At 34.0% G+C, this 18,619-nt stretch overlaps 1 protein-coding gene, 1 long non-coding RNA gene and 1 other non-coding gene across 3 annotated transcripts; 1 reads left to right on the forward strand and 2 right to left on the reverse strand.

Moving 5' to 3' along the window:
• The first annotated feature begins 5,606 nt into the window (after positions 1-5,606).
• LOC128042087 (small nucleolar RNA R71) lies at positions 5,607-5,713 on the forward strand. The gene has a single exon (XR_008197295.1). It is a non-coding gene; the product is annotated as a small nucleolar RNA R71 (small nucleolar RNA).
• A 3,286-nt stretch (positions 5,714-8,999) lies between these two features.
• Positions 9,000-11,063, reverse strand: LOC105774040 (cytochrome P450 710A1). Its single transcript, XM_012596355.2, has one exon. The coding sequence runs from the start codon at positions 10,772-10,774 to the stop codon at positions 9,263-9,265; it is 1,512 nt and encodes a 503-aa protein (XP_012451809.1). The 5' UTR covers positions 10,775-11,063; the 3' UTR covers positions 9,000-9,262.
• A 1,035-nt stretch (positions 11,064-12,098) lies between these two features.
• On the reverse strand, positions 12,099-14,512 carry LOC105774041 (uncharacterized). Its single transcript, XR_008196696.1, has 4 exons — positions 13,927-14,512; positions 12,872-12,998; positions 12,341-12,557; positions 12,099-12,254 (listed from the first exon to the last, which is right to left on the reverse strand). It is a non-coding gene; the product is annotated as an uncharacterized LOC105774041 (long non-coding RNA).
• Positions 14,513-18,619: the final 4,107 nt, after the last annotated feature.

The raw sequence follows: 18,619 nt of genomic DNA on the forward strand, positions 1-18,619 counted from the left end.
CATCAAATTAAATCTAGCATACCAATTACCTATTATCAATGTTCATTTATCAATTGAAATATCAACATACCATGAACCAAAATAACCCCTGCATACTTGCTTAGTTCACCATTATAATCAATCAAATCAAACACGTAAAATCACTAGATGCTCACTTACCAACACTTAATAAAAATTTCATCATTTAAACATATATCAATAATCTTGCAAAATTAACCAACCAAAACTCAATTAAATATTTACAATCAGTAATTAATCATCCAATTAAGCATATGTGAGGGTCAATTTACCAAATCGCTCTTTAATAACACTCACCATACAACTAACTCAACCACAACCAAGTGATCAACCAAGCAAATCCAAGCTTCAATTTCGTTTAGCTCGATCCTCTTCAAGATTCAGAGCTTCAACAAAGATAAAATAGATATTACCACCTTTCAAAAGATATAATAAACATAAATTTTCATCAACTAGGCTACACAAAATTCTCACTCAAATTTACCTTACCGGGTTTGTATTATCCAGTCGAAAAATCAATTCCTAACAAAATCAATCACTTCAGCCCTCCTAACCACTTCCAAACATCAATACTAGACCAAATAAACATATACTAAGCATCAATTTCATATTTAAATCAATTTCACAAAAATCTGAAAAATCGATTCATGAAGATGAAGAAATTCGAATTTCTTTAAATTACCTTACAAAAGATGTTTAATCTTGATAAATAAGACCAAAAGCCTTCTAAAAGATCCATTTTGAGTTGGAACATTCATTGATTTGTGGATTTCCTCTCAAAATTCAAGATCCACCATTAAAGCATCTTAAGCTTTTGAAGAAGATGACATTGATAAAAAAATCATGTAATTATCACTCAAATCATGTAAATATGCTTCTAATAATCATGAAAATAAGTTTAGAAATAATAATTACCTTTGATTCGTTCTAAATCCTTTTATTGAAAATCTTAATTCAAGAATCTTGAGAAATTTTAGAATATTTTTGACTACTTTTGTGAATAATTTCGGGTGAAAAGAGAGAGTATTTTGAGAAGAAATTTGTTGAATCTATTCTTTGATGATAGGTCTTTAAAACCATGCAAAGAAAACAAATTTTATAACTCTCTAATCTGATTTAAATGGTGTGAAAAGTATACTAGATGCATTGTGTTTTAAACTGAAACAACCTACCATAAATTTAAAAATTGGGAAATTTGCCCAATGCCCACTTTCACATTTCCCTTATTTTACCAGTTGATCCTTTCCCTCCAAAATTTCGAATTAAAAGGTTTATTTGCCAAATAGATACTCCAAAATTTCTCTTATTTTACAATTAAATCAAATTTAATTAATATTTAAATTTAACTCAAATTAACCCCCAATAAAAATTATTTTAAAATTCTTTTTCGACCCAAATTAATTATTTTCACTAATAATTATTTAATTGCTTTAAAATTAATTTTCCAAAAATATTTTTTTACTTTTTGGATTATTGTTTAATCGATTTTAGATGAAATTGACCTCCTAAATTAAATTAAAAATTACTATTAACTTGATAAATTCCTAAATTTACGCTCGGAACCCGAAAAATATACCCGAAACTACTAGACTCGATTTAGGGATATTTCACTTAGCATCATTTGTTGGGTAGGCCTTGGCTTCAACCCACTTGGACACATAGTCCACAACTACCAAAATAAACTTACTACCATATGAAGAAGGAAATGGGCCTAGAAAATCAATGCCTTATACATCGAAAAGTTCTATCTCTAAAATATTTGTCAAGGACATCTCATTCCTTCTTAATATGTTTCCGATTCTTTGACATCTATTGCAGTTTCTCACATATGCATAAGCATCTTTGAATAATGTAGGCCAAAAGAACCTATCTTTGTTGTTGTTTGTGAACCACCAAAATGTCCCCTACTCGGAGATGAATGATAGTGGTACAAAATTTCGTCAATCTCACTCCCAGCTACGTGCTTCCTGATTATGTTATCTGCACATTGTTTAAACAAAAATGGATCCTCCCAGAAATAAGACCCAACTATTATGAAGGAATTTCTTCCTTTGTTGGTACGTTATTTCTTAAGGAATTATTCCACATGCTAAGTAATTGGAAAAATCATCAAACTAAGGTGTTTCATAGTTTGACTTACCCCGAAAATACGCTCATCAGGAAAATTCTCATTAATTGGAATAAATGAAGAAGTTACATCATTTTGTTCCAACCTTGACAGATGATTAGCTACTTGATTTTCAACACCTCTTTTGTCTTGGATCTCAAGGTCAAATTCTTGGAGCAAATGCATCTATTGAATTAGCCTCGTTTTAACATCTTTCTTCGTGAGTAAATACTTAATGGCAGTGTGATCAGTAAATACTATAACTTTGGTACCTATAAGATATGAACGGAACTTGTCAAAAGCAAAAACTATAGTGGAGAGTTCTTTTTCAGTTACCGTATAATTGATCTGGTCTCCTATTAAAGTTCTGCTTGCATAGTGGATAGGATGAAAGATTTTGTTCTTTCTTTAACCCATCACAACTTCAACAGCAAAATCTCTTGCATCACACATTAACTCAAAAGGCGAATTCCAATCAGGTGTAACAATTATTGGGGCTGAGATTAATCGGCTTTTCAATTCTTCAAAAGCTTTTAAACATGCTTTGTTAAAATAAAAAATAGTATCTTTTTCTAAAAGCATACATAAAGGTTTAGAAAATTTTAAAAAATCCTTAATAAAACTACAATAAAATCTGGCATGGCCAAAGAAAATTCTAACTCCTTTCACACTAACTAGAGGCGGTAATCTTTCAATTAAGTCCACCTTTGCTTTATCCACTTCAATCCCATTTTTGGAAATCTTATGTCCTAAGACAATTCCCTCAACCATAAAGTGACATTTCTCTCAGTTAAGGACAAGATTCTTCTCCTCGCATCTTTTAAGTACCTTAGCCAAATTATTCAAACCAAAATCATAATTGTTACCAAAAACAAAAAAATCATCCGTGAAAACCTCAACATAATTTTCAACCATATTAGTGAAAATTACCATCCTACATTGCTAAAATTTGGCAGGTGCATTACATAAGGCGAAAGGCATTCGCTTAAAAGCAAATGTGCCATACGGACTGGTAAAAATAGTTTTATGTTGGTCTTCTAGGGCTACAACTATTTGGTTGTATCCCGAATATCCATCTAAAAAGCGATAAAATTCGCTACCTGCCAAACGGTCTAGCATTTGATCCATAAAAGGTAAAGGAAAATGATTCTTATGAGTGGCTTTTTCCAGTTTTCTGTAGTTAATATAGATTCTTCAACCTGTGACAGTTCTCGTCGGGATTAACTTGTTTCTTTCGTTCTCAACAATCATGATCCCACCTTTCTTTGGTACGTATTGTACCGGACTTACCTAAGAACTATTTGAGATGGGGTAAATAATTCTCCCATCTAACCACTAAATTACCTCCTTCCAAACCACTTCTTTCATGATAGGGTTAAGTCTCATTTGCCCATCAATCTTACCTTTTTCACCTTCATCTAAAATAATTTTATGCATACAAAAGGAATGACTTATACCTCGTATGTCAGCTATCGTCCAACCAATTATCTTTTTAAACTTCTTTAAAAACAGCAATCAATTGCTCCTCTTGATGTTTTGTTAGGCCTGCTAAAATAATCATAGGCAAAGTAGAACTATCACTGAGATAAACATATTTTAAATGAGATGGAAGTACCTTTAATTCGAGTTTAGGCGGTTTCTTAATTGATAAATTAGGTTGTGTAAATTCCCAAACTTCCAACTCTAGCGATTCGAACCGCGGTGGTTGAATATAACTCCTCAGATTGGCTTCCACCAAAGCCAAACCTTGATTACCTTTTTCATCTTCGAATGGTTCAGACTCTAAAGCGTTCTCGAATGGGTCTTCTTCAGAATTGCTTCCCATAAAAACTAAGGTTTCTAATTCCTCCATTACTGAACATTCTTCCATTAAATCGGGAAATTTCATTACCTTCAAAACGTTAAACATTACCTTATCATTTTGAACTGGTATTGTGAGTTTGTCTTTTTGCACATTTATCAACGTTCTTCCTGTGGCTAGGAAAGGTCTCCCAACATGATCGGAACTTTTTTATCTATTTTCAAGTCCAAAACAATAAAATCAGCAGAAAAATAAATTTATCGACTCTTACAAAAACATCCTCAATCTTTCCTTCGGGATATGCTAATAATCGATCCGCAAGTTGAAGTGTTACAGTAGTGAGTCTTACTTCACCTATTCCCAACAGCTTGAAAACATATTTAGGCATCAAGTTTATTCTTGCTCCTAAGTCACACAAAGCTTTACCGCAATATGATTTACCAATGTTTCAAGGTATCGTAAAGCTTCTACGATCCTTCAATTTTAGAGGTAGCTTGTTTTTTAAAAACACACTCCACTCCTTCTCATACTCATTATGTCATTTCTTCTTGGACAAAATATCCTTCATAAACTTCACGTAATTGGGCATTTGTTCTAAAGTCTGCACCAATGGGATGTTGATGTGTAATTACTTTAAAACATCCAAGAACTTCTTGAATTCTACCTATTTTTTCTGCTTGTTCTGTTGAAGTCTTTAAGGATATGGAACTTTAGATTGATATAGAAAACTTTTCTGAGGAGGTAAATCTACAAAAGGTGTTAGATTTTAGAATTTACTAGTTTAGGGTTTATCTCATTAGATTTTTCAACATCCGATTTTTCTATTGTAGGAACTTTCCTTCTTTTCAGTAGGCTCATCTTTAACCACAACCTTTTAAGTTCCAAAATCTTACCACTTCGTAACTCTACCATTTTGCAATGTTCCTTACCCAAAATTTTTAGATTTTCCATTTCGCTCGGCAAGTCTCATTGTAGTCTACTAAAAGCTCAGTAGCTATTGACCCATCTGGTTCTCCAGATTTTTCAACGTTGTTGCTTGACTTTGGATCAAGGCGTCATTTTTCACCATGTACGTCTTCAACAAGTTCTCCAAACTGTTTGATGATTCACTTTAAGGTGTTTTTGGGGCTTGTTGGTTAAACCTTTGGGTTTGGTTGGGTCTATGCTGCATTTGATTATTGTTTGATCCATTTCCTTGATTACTCCAAGAAAAGTTCAGATGGTTCAGCCATGAAGAATTGTAGAAGTTGGATTGCGGTCCTTTTCCACTTTTATTTTTATACTAGTTCCTTACATAACAAACTAATTCGAAATTTAAAGGGCAATTCTCAAAAGAATGTTCATCTGCACATTATACGCAAGAAACTACTTCATACTGACTTCGTGGTTGAGCTGCAATTAGTCAAATAATTAGTGGTAAACTATTTTTTACATTGAGGAAATAAAAGATAAGTAAAGAGTGAGGTCAATTCGTCCACTTCATGCACTCTAGCTACTTCTCTTCTAAAAACTGCTCAATTCATCGACCATTGGTAGTTGTTACTTGCGATCCTCTCAATGATCTCATAAGCCTCATTATAAGAATTAAACAAAATCGCACCATTCGTAGAAGCATCCACCATTAATCTTGTATGTGCGTTGAAATCTTTATAAAATGTCTTCAATTGGATACAGCAAGGAATCTCATGATGAGGACACCTACGAAGTAACTCCTTGAATATTTTCCATGCCTCGTACAAGGATTCGTCATCCAATTACTAAAAAGTTGTTATCTCATTACGCAACTTTTTGTTCTTACTTGGTGGAAAATATTTTACCAAAAACCTTTCTACTAATTCTTGACAAGTAGATATTGAACTTGGTGGCAATGAATTCAGCTATACTCGTGTTCGATCTTGCAATGAGTATGAAAATAGTTTCATCTTCAGTGCGTCTTCTGTCACACCAGCTATCTTGAATGAATCACTTACCTCCATAAATAATTGAAGGTGTAAGTCTGGATCCTTCGTGGGCATACCATTGAATTGACCCACCGTTTGGAGTATTTGAAACATCATTGGTTTCAAATCGAATTGGGGTGCCTTGATATCCAACCACCTAATTCTCGAATTTAACTCATTAAAGAGTGACACAGCGTATTGTCTGATGGCAAAATCCCTATCATCTGCAATAAGGATTGTGTTGTGCACTTGATTAAGACTATTACCTTGTTCATCGTTTCCAAGGTCCATCTCAGCTTGTCTTTGAGCAAATCTCTCATGTGTTTTTTGTCTAAAAGTCTGCTTGATTTCAGGGTCCACGAGTAATAAATCAATGATTTGATCAAAGCTCATAAAACACCTAAGAATAAATCACAAAAAATAAACTCAGTCAATTTGGATAGTGACGATTAGATTAAGTAAAATTAATTAGATGCAAAGACTGATCCCTATACAATCCTAATCTAGATGCAATTTACCTAAATGTATGAATGAATGGCTTTAGCAACAAAAATAATCAACATTAAATGGGCTAGGATAATTATATTAATCAAATCAATTTACATTCATAATGCTAACATGTTCGGAATTACTTCCATGACAACTCGATCTCTTATGAGTTTGGAAACCAAATTAAGTCCTCTCGGATCTTTTATTTAGTTAAATATGCATGCTGATCATATTAGACTAAGGGTTTCTTAGCATTTATGCAAGGTCACATGGACATTTACGTTTGCAACAGTTTAATCATATAAATCTAAGAACCATGCAAGATAATAGATCTAACTAAAGATATTATGAACCTTAACTTAGTCAGTTTTAATGACCTCAATGAAGCATTGCAATTTTTAATTATACGTCTACTAGTTGTCATCTGATTAGGATCGCTCAGCTAATCTGAGTGCACCCAATCACGTATGAATGAAATGCATCATGATATTAACTGAAAACATAATTGATCGAGACACAAAACATGTTAACATGAATTAAATAAATCTCATTAAATTAATATAATCATTCTAGCAAATAGGAATTAAAACTTCATAGTTGATGTCAAAAACATAAAACTCAAAGCAAACATGTTTAAAATAAATGACAAGAGGAAAGAGTAGACTCAATTCAGCAGCCTTTTGGATCTATTCTGATTGAAGCTTCTTTTGCTAAGGGTTTAGAAGGTAGCCGACTAAAGAGTGCTTTTGACAAGCTTTTGAAGCTAAAGGTGGGAGAGGGGATGGACGGCTATGCAAGGGAAAAAGGGAAAAAGAATTGAGAGAAAATTAGTGTGAGTGAGAGAGGAATGTTGAGTGATGAGGGATGATGGAAAAGTGAGGAATGACAAGGTATTTATAAGTGAATGTAAGGGTTTGATTTTACTAAAAATAAGTTTAAATTTCCTTCATTCCCTCTCACATGTGGCCAGCCATGCTTCAAGGAAAAGGGATGACCAAGTATTCTCAATTTGAATTCGAATTTCTAGCTAAAAATAGCTATAGAGTGGACGGTTTCAACAAGAAGTTGTTGGGCTGAATTCTGATCATTTTCCAACTGCGAGGACCTTCCATTAAATATCCCAAAACATATTTTGGCCAGCTACCTTCTATTGCTGAAATTGGGTTTTTAATTGCCTTTGTTGGACTTTTTTCTCAGTCCACTAACTTAGTAGATATATCCATATTTTATCACATTCTTTATTGGGTCAAATAGTCAACCCCATGTCCAAAATTGCATGGTCTTGCCGTCCACATGGATAATTTGTGCATGACCATCTTTTACTTATTTAAACTATATCTCTAATAACCTGCCTACATAGTGAAAGATACATACATTAGTAAATTAACATGAATTAATATAAAATATGCATGAAAATAATGTAATTAAGCTTAATTTCACATACTTTCTAAATTCATGTCCAAAATTACAATTTAAGTAAAATTCACTTATTTCAATAATAATTACTCGAGATAAACATAATAAATAAGTAAAAATGTGGTAATAGAAAAATCCTATATAATTTCCAGTTTACAGACACACTCGTGGATGACATGTCAACATTTAATTATTTTTTAAAATTTAAAAAAAATATAATTTTAATGATTTTTAATTTTAAAAAATTAATTAAATGCTAACGCATAGACGACAGAATATTTATTCCATAAGGTTTTATTCGATCCAATCGTACCACGTAATCCTTTAAAAGGTGTTCTGAGTGAGTTGGTTTAGCTCCACGATTTTTTGTCCTTTGAATCAAAATTCAATCAAGTAGAGTCTTAAGTGAAATTTTTTATATTTGTAGTGAAAAGGTAGTTAGTTAGTTTATCAGAATCAAAGTCAAAGCTCGCGTAATGGGCTTTGACTTTATGACAAAAACAAGAATTGTGGAAAAACAAATTATGTGGATAATTATTATTATTCGATATTACTAATGACTAAATCTCTAGCAACAAGATAAAAAGCGAATTTTTCCTTTTTCAAAATGAAATTCGAATTTGGATAGACAAATAAAATCATTCACGTGGCAATTCAAGTGTATGCCACTGTTTAACTATTTTAGGTAATTTAACAAACAATGCAAATTTAAAAGATAAAAGAGACAAAAAAAATTAATTAATTAATTAAATTAACTTTTTTGGCCAAAAATCCATTATATATTTCTTTTTAAATATATAACGGAAACATAAACACTAGAGGTGATCATGGGCCGGGCCGACGGCCCGCCCGAAATATGGGAGGGTTCAGGTAAAAATATAGGCCCGAAATATGGGTTTGGGCAAAAAACGAGGCCCGTTTAGAAAATGGGTCGGGCCTCGAGCACCACTTTCGGGCCCCGGCCCGAAATATAATAAATATTTATTTTTTTAGTTTTTAATTTTAAAATATTTTTAAAATAATTTTTTTATTTTTAAAATAAATTTTTGGTTTTTATTAAAAAAATGGGCCGGACTTGGACTTAGGAATTTTTTCCCGGGCTGGGCCTGGACAAAATTTCAGGCCCATATTTCGGGCCGGGCTAGGGTCGGGCCTAGGACGCAGGCCGAAATTTTTTCTGGGCCCGTCCCGGCCCATGATCACCTCTAATAAACACTATTGGCACTAAAGAAATGAATATACCATTTTTTTTTTACATATTTATTTTTTCCCATTCGCCTAAACTTTAAACACCAATATCCCATTTTTCACCCAAACTTTGTTTGTTTATATAGTATGCATATATGATATAATATCCCCCCACGTGGTAGAATCATAAGCAATAACCATGTTGAACTGGTCCTTCAGTTGTGAGAAGACGACAATGGCATCTTTAACCATTAAGTTTAGCAGATATTGTAAGAAAACAAAGACAGAACAAACAAAGTTTGATCAATTAAGAGTGAAATTTGGGTAACGTGGGCAACGCCATGAGAGGAAAACCATGCATCCGTCTTTAGGGCTGATTGTCGGAGTGTATATAATTTCATCGCAGCCGTCGGTTCGGTGCCTCTTGAAATCCAGTAACGTGACGAACATGGCGATGAACAGAACCAGATGGTTCAGGGCGTATCTTTGGCCCACACACTGGTGTGGACCGGCCCCTAAAGCTAGGTAGTTCCGTTTGAAGATCACGTCTTCCTGCCTCTCCTCAGAGAACCGCTCCGGTTCGAAACGGTCGGCTTCCCTGAACCCTTGGAAGGACGACTCGTAAACCGATGGAAACACTATCGATCCTTTGGGAATTATGTACCACTCGGTCAACGGGAAATCCTCCAGTGCAATGTGCGGCACTAATGTCGCCGGCGGCCGATATCTCACCACCTCAAGCGCCACTGCTTGTATGTACTTCATTTCCCTTAATTGCTCTGCGGTCATTAGAGCATCCGATTCCGGCGACCATATCCTCGAAACTTCCTCCCGAACTTTTCGGAGAACATCAGGATGAGAATCGAGGAGTGTCACCACCCAGAGGAGCGACGACGTGGAGGCATCTTGGGCGGCAAAGAGGAAATCAAATAGGTAGCTGCCGATTTCTTCGTCGGTGGAGTGTGGCGGCGGTGTTTTGGACTCCGCGGTTACTCGAACCATTTCCTGCACCCAAAAATCGATTAGACAAGAAGGGTCTTCTCCTTGGAGCATTCTCTTTTTACTTTCAGCAGCGCAATGAGTAAGCGTTTTGAGAATCCGCGCAGCACCCAGCTTGGCCTTTCGGAAAGCGAAACCAGGGAAATCAAAGGGTAGCTTCATTAAACCCGCATTGAAAAGATCATAATCTACTCTGAATCTCTCCCGAGCTTCACTTGATAGATACTTGCCAAGGAAAACCGTTTGAGAAGTCTGGAGATTCATGTCGCGAACTAAAAGACGGAGCGGAATCGGCTCCGCGGGCGAAACAGTTGACCAAAGTCGCTCCCATGATTTAAAATGCTTAAGAATAATGAGCTGCTGCAACTGGGCGTAGGTTGATAATGCTTTTGGAGTGAAGTTAGAAGCAATATGACGGCGGAGATTTTTGTGATCTTGTCCGAACATATAGACCATGTTATGTTGGCCGAAGAGTTTTTTACCATATGGGTGTCCCACAAGTAAGAAAGCATCGGGTTTGACGTTGGCTAAGATAAGGTGAGAAAGTTCAGTATTTCGGATAAAGACGATGAAGCAACCGGCAACGTAATTAACCGAAAATCCAACGGAAGCAGACAGCTGAGCTTGAAGTTGCCAGAACTTGGTGGGATTTGTGATCAAAGGAATTACGTTGCCGAGGAAAGGAAAAAGGATGTTGGGACCAGGGACATTTCGCTTCCTTCGCAAATACCAAATCTGTTCTAATAAAAGAATAAGAAGAAAAAGGGTGACCAGAAGTGGCAGTAAAAGAGAAAGAAAGGATGAAAAGGGATTCATTCTTTGTTTCTCCAGTAAAAGAGAATGCTTTGGGGATGGGAGGAAATGGACGAAGAAGAAGGCGTTTAAATAGGAGGTAAAGGGGCGGAAACAGGATATTTAAATTTCACTTCTTATTAAAATAAAACAACAAAAAGAAGATTCGGGTGAAAAGCAGAATCCGATGACTTCCTTGGATTAATGTTCTAAACACGGGCTAGTTATGCACAAAATACTTTTCTTAAAAATAAAATTAATATTGTTTATTATTAGATGATATTTATTTATTTTTACTTAATGTGTTCTGTCAAATATAAAATATTGAGATGCAAATTGTAATATATATTAACATGATTTTATAATTTTTTGAGGGATTAAAATATAAAATTTTCGGTAATCTTTTCGAGTAGATGGAGACTAGTTTGTGTTTTTCAATATGATTGTCGAATGTGGGGTTTTTCAGTCCAGTCTTTTGATTTTATCACATGGTGCATATGAAAAACATGAATCTCTTTATTTTTCAATGAATAACTTAGAATTCTGCTGAGACTATTAAGGCTTCCTTTGGATTGAGGTTTACAGCCAGTGAGGTGCGTTTTTAAGGAAAATATGGTGCCAAACTCACTGCTGTGCTATTTGGTTTAGGGTGTCAGTGCAGTGATTTTGGCTTCTCCACCATGCTGGTCAGCTGATTTTCTCTCCACCATGCTGGTCAGCTGATTTTCAGTTGGAGATTTCAGCAGCAGTGGAGGGCTAATCTGAGCTGTTGGCACTGTAACAGACAAAAATACTCTTACTTTTATTTATTATTTTATCATTTTATCCTTGAAAATTGAACTAATTTCTTTCCCAATCTGCAAAAAACCCTGCTCTTCAACTCTTGCTCTTCAATCTGCAGAAAACCCTGCTCTTCAACTCCTTCTCTTCAATTGACACTCTTACAAAACCCCACCAACAACAAGCAGACTCAAAAAAGCTCTATTTTTCGACTCATCCTATCAATCTTGTTCTCAACTTTGATCTGGTATATCAAAACCCTTCTTTTTCCACTCTATATATGTGTTTGAATTGTATCAAAGTAGTTTCTGTTTTTCCTTCTCATATTGTTCTTAGCTAAGAAAATAATAACTATCTGGGTTCATTTGTTTGTGCGTGAGGTAGAAATATTAACTTATAAAAGGCTTCCTTGTGACCACATATACTAACATCCTGAAGGTAGAAATATTAGGATTTTATTAGATAATGGTAGAAATATTTTTAGCTTCATCTATCTTTCCTGCTTTGCATAGAGCACTAATTGAGTGACTCCTATTACTTTTTACAAGGTCCAATAGAAAACATGGAGGAAAGTAAAAATCAATCATGAATTAATGATCTACAACTAGTTTTACAGCCTGAACGGGAATCAAAACAAGAGAATGACAAGCAATATCACAAATTACATCCACAACTTGCTTTCGAACATTTTCATCATAGTCTAAAAGCTGATCACATAGGGTAGCTAGAAAATTTAGAACAATGTCAAAATTAGCGAACTAACATAAATAACTATATATTTTGAGAAAAGAAAAATCAAAAGGAACTCACAGATTATTTGAGGAGCCTCAGGTCTAGAGGGATCTGACAACAGACAGATCTTAACATGTTCGAGGACAGGCATTCTAGCATCGACAACTTTATCAGTCAACCTCTTCAATAATTCTGAAAATATTGGCTGAAATGCTTCACATATATTAGCACCAGGCAGAGCAAAAAGGGATCCAACCAATCTCACAGCTCTCAAACGAATGTCTAATTGATCAGCCTGCATATATTAGAATTTATAATTTATAAACCTCAGAAACTGTCAATCAAATCCAACCATCTTTGAACTCATTTTCCAAACTTAAGACTAGAAACTATGACAAATCCATAATAGGAAGGAAAGAAAAAGAAAAAGCCCCCATTTTCGCAAAGGCTGAACCTAAACTCTCCAAAACCACAAACATTTCATCCTCGAAAAGATTATAAGAATTATTTTAATTTGATTACTTTTTCAGGTTATAATTCCTAGGGGATAAATATAAGCAGCCATACAATTTGTAAGCAATAAGCCAATAGTAAATATGAAATTCTTACACTTTTATTACGACCTAATGCAGACAATATAACAAGTAAAAGATCATCTCAAACATCTTCACTCTCTTCTAACACCACAATCATGATTGTTTGCATAGCTGATAAAACACTTTCTGGATGATCATCCCTGCAATATGTAGTTAACATCAGTCCTCCAGTCCAAGATAATTCAAAACATACAGGAAAAGGATTTAAACAACATGCAGATTCTTACTATAAAAGCAACTTAAGGGAAGATGGAACTTTCAAGTACCAACCCAACCACAAGACAGACATGCACACACAAATAGATATGCTCAAGATACTACAATGAACAAAAGAGGTTGCAGGCATATCCTAGCCACTGCACTAAAGTGAAATACTAAGACCAATATCATATTGTACCATAAAGCCATTTCAAAATTCTACATTCAACAAAAACAAAAGCACTCATGTTACATGCAACGCATACTTTTTGGTAAGTAGAAGCGGTGAGTAAATGGTTCTTGACATTAAATAAATAATGCAATAAAACATTAAATAAATAATGGAATAAAACATACCTTACAACAGAAAAAAATGTACTGAACATTTCATTAACCAAATCATCACAATAATAAAATGTACAGAAAAAAACTCAATCGGCAAGCAACCTTTCTCAAGCATTTTATCAAACAACTATCGGGCAAGCATTTAGAGACTAGCAAATACTAACAATATTCAGAAGCACAATAATAAAATGTATTTATCACATCTATGAGCGATGATTCCTGTTTCTCTTGCTCGCTTCGATCGGACTCTGACAGCTTAGGGAAGAATGAAGGGTCGCTAACAAGGCCCCTAAATGACTGCTCAGAAGGCCTACCCATTTTTTTTCCTAATTCCTTAGCTTAACACACGCGAGTCAATCAGTTCGCGCTTAAGAAGGAGGCTTAAGTTATCGGTTTGAATCCGAATAAGGGCTTTTTTTGGGTATGCCACTTCAAAGCAAGAAGCGAATGAATGTTAAGTTAAAAAAAAATCATGCATGATAAGATAAGGCCCCAAAACCAACTCATAGTTGTAAACGCCCTTACCTCATTATGTTTCTCAAGCAGGGATAGCTGTTTGATTTCCTAAGGCAGTAGGGAATCTCTCCCAAGGTTCTAAGGTTCCCAGGATTCTAGAGAAAGGCTTAGCCTAAAGTCAAGCTATAGGCCGAGTCATGCATTTCTTTTTAGTCATAAGTGCTCCCATGCAGTTGTATAGGCTGAATTTTATTCTATTTGAGTTGTGAGGTAGACACGTAGGGCGAGGTGGTAGTACAGGTTACAACGTGTCCTGCCTCTCACATGCAGTGGACACATGCAAAGGGTAATATTTGCTGGTTTTGATTCGATTTGAACGAAATGTGCTAATTAAATGAACGAAATATTTGCTTGTCGGGTCGAATTGTCTTAGAGTGTCCTCCAAACAAATATCTTCTATGGCCCATCAAAAAATGAGGAAAATTTCCACCTTGAGTTGTCTCAAATACCTCACTAAAAAATAAAATTAACTTGAACAAATAAAGTTAATTATGAGTTGTCACAAGTTAATTAGTACTTGCAAGCTCGATAAAGTGGACGATACCATAGTAAATAAGCTCCTGGTACGCCTATAATGCAATAGATAGCAGCCAGGAACCATATCCTTATGCCTAAATGTAATAGTTTTTAAGATTCAACCATCAGAATCTAAAGATTGTAATGAAAAAGAAAGAAAACCCAGGAGTAGCAACGGGATTTCTAATCCAACCTGACCCTTTGATGCTTATTGTGGAAACAACTATGACATTCCAGAAAAGGCATAGGATCAATCCTGCATGAAATTAACATTCATCATTCTATCTTGTTTGTAATAATAAAATCTTAGCTATGCATTTTGACAAGCAGCTTGCATACATACCTAAGAATGTGGCGAAAGCTACATATAACATTCGATGTAGATAATTAGGTATCTCATTTGCAATGTCATGGTGGATGTTTGGGCAAAATGGTGGCCAATTTTTCACATCCAGAAGCACTCCAGCTACAACCAAAACAAAATCAACCTTGTGACGATGAATCATTGTTTTATATATGTATTTTTAAAACCAAGAAGTTGCATTGCAAATTTAAGAATAAAAACATCAAACCTGCTAAAATGAACTTGAAGAAGCTTAAATACCTAGAAGAGAGAGATTAAATTTGCAAAGAGTAATCAAATTTTAGTGGCAAATATTACCTCGTGCTAGAGCTTCTTCTTTCCTTTTAACTTCCTAATGACTAAACAACTATATGTACAAATTCATTTTGAATATTATCATTAAAAAATAAAATTTAATCAAAAATCTATAAAAGTTATTAAAAATAAAATTATTAATGATTATTAATAATTTCTAAAATAAATCAAAATATAAAAATGCTAAAAATCATTTAAAATTATAAAATAAAATAATTTAAATTTAAAATATATATTAAAAATTAATCAATATGTCTAAACAAATTCATTCAAATAAATATTCATATTAATTTTTCATATGTATTATGAATACAATGAGAAGAGTACAATGACAACTCCAATGGCATATTTATTATGGTCAATGCAATTCTAGTCATTGCTTTACTCTCTTACAGCTTCTTCAACATTGAATTTATTTTATTACCAAATACTACAAACTTGCATTATGTATATATCTTTTAAATTTATTTATTATATAATATTATATTTTAATTGTATTTCCACATATACAAACATACATATAATGTGCATATATGTATATAGAAGTGAAAAGTTTAACAATAATAATTCAATGGAAATAAAGATATAATAGTGCAAATGATAATAAATATGATAGTGAATACAAAATTAATAAAACTAATATATAGTGAAAGTAACATTGACAACTAATATAACATATAGACTATATATTTGCTCTATGCTTCTTGGTGAATGCTAGCACATTGACTGAATTATATCAATGGCAATAGATGGTAAAGACACGAAATTTTGTGGAGGGAGATAGTAGCTTAGCAACAAAAGCTGTTTGGGATGATGAGCTGACGTTGATATTTTGTGAACTTTGCGTGAATGAAGTCAATGCTGGTAATAGACTGACAACTCATCTAAACTCAAAAGGATGGGAAAATGTCATTGCTCTTTTTCAAGCAAAAACACAAAAAATTATGGAAAACCTCAATTGAAAAATAAGTGGGATACATTAAAAAGGAACGGAGGTTATGGAGGAGTTGCTTAAGGAATCTCTGGTATTGGATGGTGTCCATCTAAAAGACGGTCGATGCTACCAAGAATGGTGAAATGCAAAAATATGAGTTAGTGTCCACTTTATCATTATTTTAATGCATAAAGTTTATTGAAATTAATAATTTACAATTATAAAAATCTTAGTATAACATTTAACATGTTATGTAGGAAAATCCAGATTTTAAAGGATTTAAGAAGAAAGGAATTGAACCACGATTGAATGAGTTAATGTGGCAAATGTTTGGTGGCATTGTAGCCACTGGAGAGAACGCATGGGCACCTTCGTCTGGTGTTCTTCCAAGTGGGGTTCCTATGGGAGATGAGGCACCTAATGAGGGATTTGGTGATTCAGATGAACATAGTAACGAGAATGAATGTATTCCTCCTAATGAGGTACCATCAAACCCTTCTCATGAAATTCCTAATCGAAGAAAACAAACACTTGGGGCTGTACACGGTAAAGGAAAAAATCGAGTTCAAGTAGAAAATCATCAAGAAATACATTAACTACTCAAATTGAGAAATTATGTGAGAGTATGGCTAGTCCAAGGAAGTCAGTGAATGAAATTATTTTTCCTCACTCTCAATATATTATTTCTAATGCAATGGATGATTTGCGTGCTTTGGGAGATGAAATTCCAAAAAAAGATGAACTGTACTATTTTGCCACCAAAATGTTCCAAATAAATTGAAACGAGAAGTGTTTTGAACTTAGATCCGGATGATAGGGTTTGGTGGCTTCGACGTGAGTATCTTGAACAAAATCCAATTGCATCATTTTCATCCTTGGTAGCAACATCCTCATTTCCCTTCCAACCATACCATCAACCACCTCCACCATAAGCTCCTTAGAATTATTATTGTAATATAACTATACTACTTTTTTATATGTAAAACTAATGTATGATACTTTTTATGTTTGGTATTTTATGCTATGCTTTTAATCAAGTTTCGTGTTGTATAGAATGTCACGAGATTTTAAAGGATTTATTTTCATTTGATTACTTTTTTAGGTTATGGATGAATTTAACAATATGTATAATAGTTTTGATATGAATTATGATACCCCTGAATTAAGTGAAGAAGCTCAACGAAGAATAGTCACAATTGTTACCCAAGTTGAGAACAACAATTATCATGAAGAGGAAGAATATGTGTTAAACAGTGTATTGGTACACCATGAAACTTATTTCACTATGCAACCACATATGGATTCAAATTATACAGGTCAAATGTGGGTGGACGAAGTATTAAATGGGCACGATGATCGTTGCATGAATAGTTTTAGGATGCCAAAAAATATATTTCACAGCTTGTTGCATGATTTGCAAACAAATTATGGCTTAAAGAATGGGAAAGTATCGGCGATGGAGAAGTTAGCATTATCATTGTACATTCTTGGAAATAGAGAATCAAATTCAAATGCAACAGAGTGATTTCAACGATCTGGGGAAACTGTTAGTCGAATTTTTACTGATATGTTGCATATATTTGCTCGAATGGGAATAGACACGATTAAACCCACTGAAGGTCAATTCGATGAAATACCGAACTATATTCGACATGATACAAGATATTGACCTCACTTTAAGGTAATATTTACACAATCTTTATATTTTTAAAATATAAATTATTTATAACTTTTATCTTATTACTTGTATCTATTTTAAAGGATTGTATTGGGGCCATAGATGGAACACACATAAAAGCATGCATTTCGCCTTCTTGTCAAATACCTTATATCGAACGGAAAGGTGAACCAACTCAAAATATTATGGCAGTTTGTGACTTCAACATGTGCTTTATTTTTGCATTTCCTGGGTGGGAAGGAACAGCACATGATAGTATAATTTTTTTGCAAGCACTTAGAAAACAAGAGTTGAAGTTTCCACACCCTCCACCAAGTTGAACTTTAACTTTTTAATTACTTTTTACATAAAAAATATTAAAGTTTTTAAATTATTTTTAAACTTGATATTATGTTTTACTTTTTTGTAGGAAAATATTATCTTGTGGATTCAGGATATCCACAAATGGCAGGTTTTCTAGGTCCATATAGGGGAGAACGATATCATTTACCTGATTTTCGTCGAGGTAATCATCAAGTATCTGGAAAAAAGGAAATCTTTAATCATGCCCATTCTTCGTTACGCTCTGTGATTGAACGAACATTTGGAGTGTGGAAAAAAAATGGCCAATATTAAGAGATATTCCAAGTTATTCATTCAACAAGCAAGTTTTAATAGTTATTGCAACAATGGTTTTGCATAATTACATTCGAAGACATGCTTGGTCAAATGACGAGGATTTTCGAGAATTTGAGAAAATACCGACATGCCAGTCTCTTCAAGCCAGTTTGACAGAGGTGAATCGAGTTCTTCTAACAGAGAAAGTGACCTTGAAATCACGATGTTAAGGGAAACCATTGCAACTAGTTTAATGAATCCATATTTGTAAAAACATTTTGTATCATAACCTAATTTCTAGTAATAATGAAACTTGTTA

Source organism: Gossypium raimondii, chromosome 6, assembly GCF_025698545.1.
Source record: "Gossypium raimondii isolate GPD5lz chromosome 6, ASM2569854v1, whole genome shotgun sequence".
Lineage (NCBI taxonomy): Eukaryota > Viridiplantae > Streptophyta > Magnoliopsida > Malvales > Malvaceae > Gossypium > Gossypium raimondii.

What these genes read in the sequence shown, in the direction of transcription:
- LOC105774040 (XM_012596355.2), bottom strand. Translation starts at nt 10,774, where the DNA reads ATGAATCCCTTTTCATCCTTTCTTTCTCTTTTACTGCCACTTCTGGTC.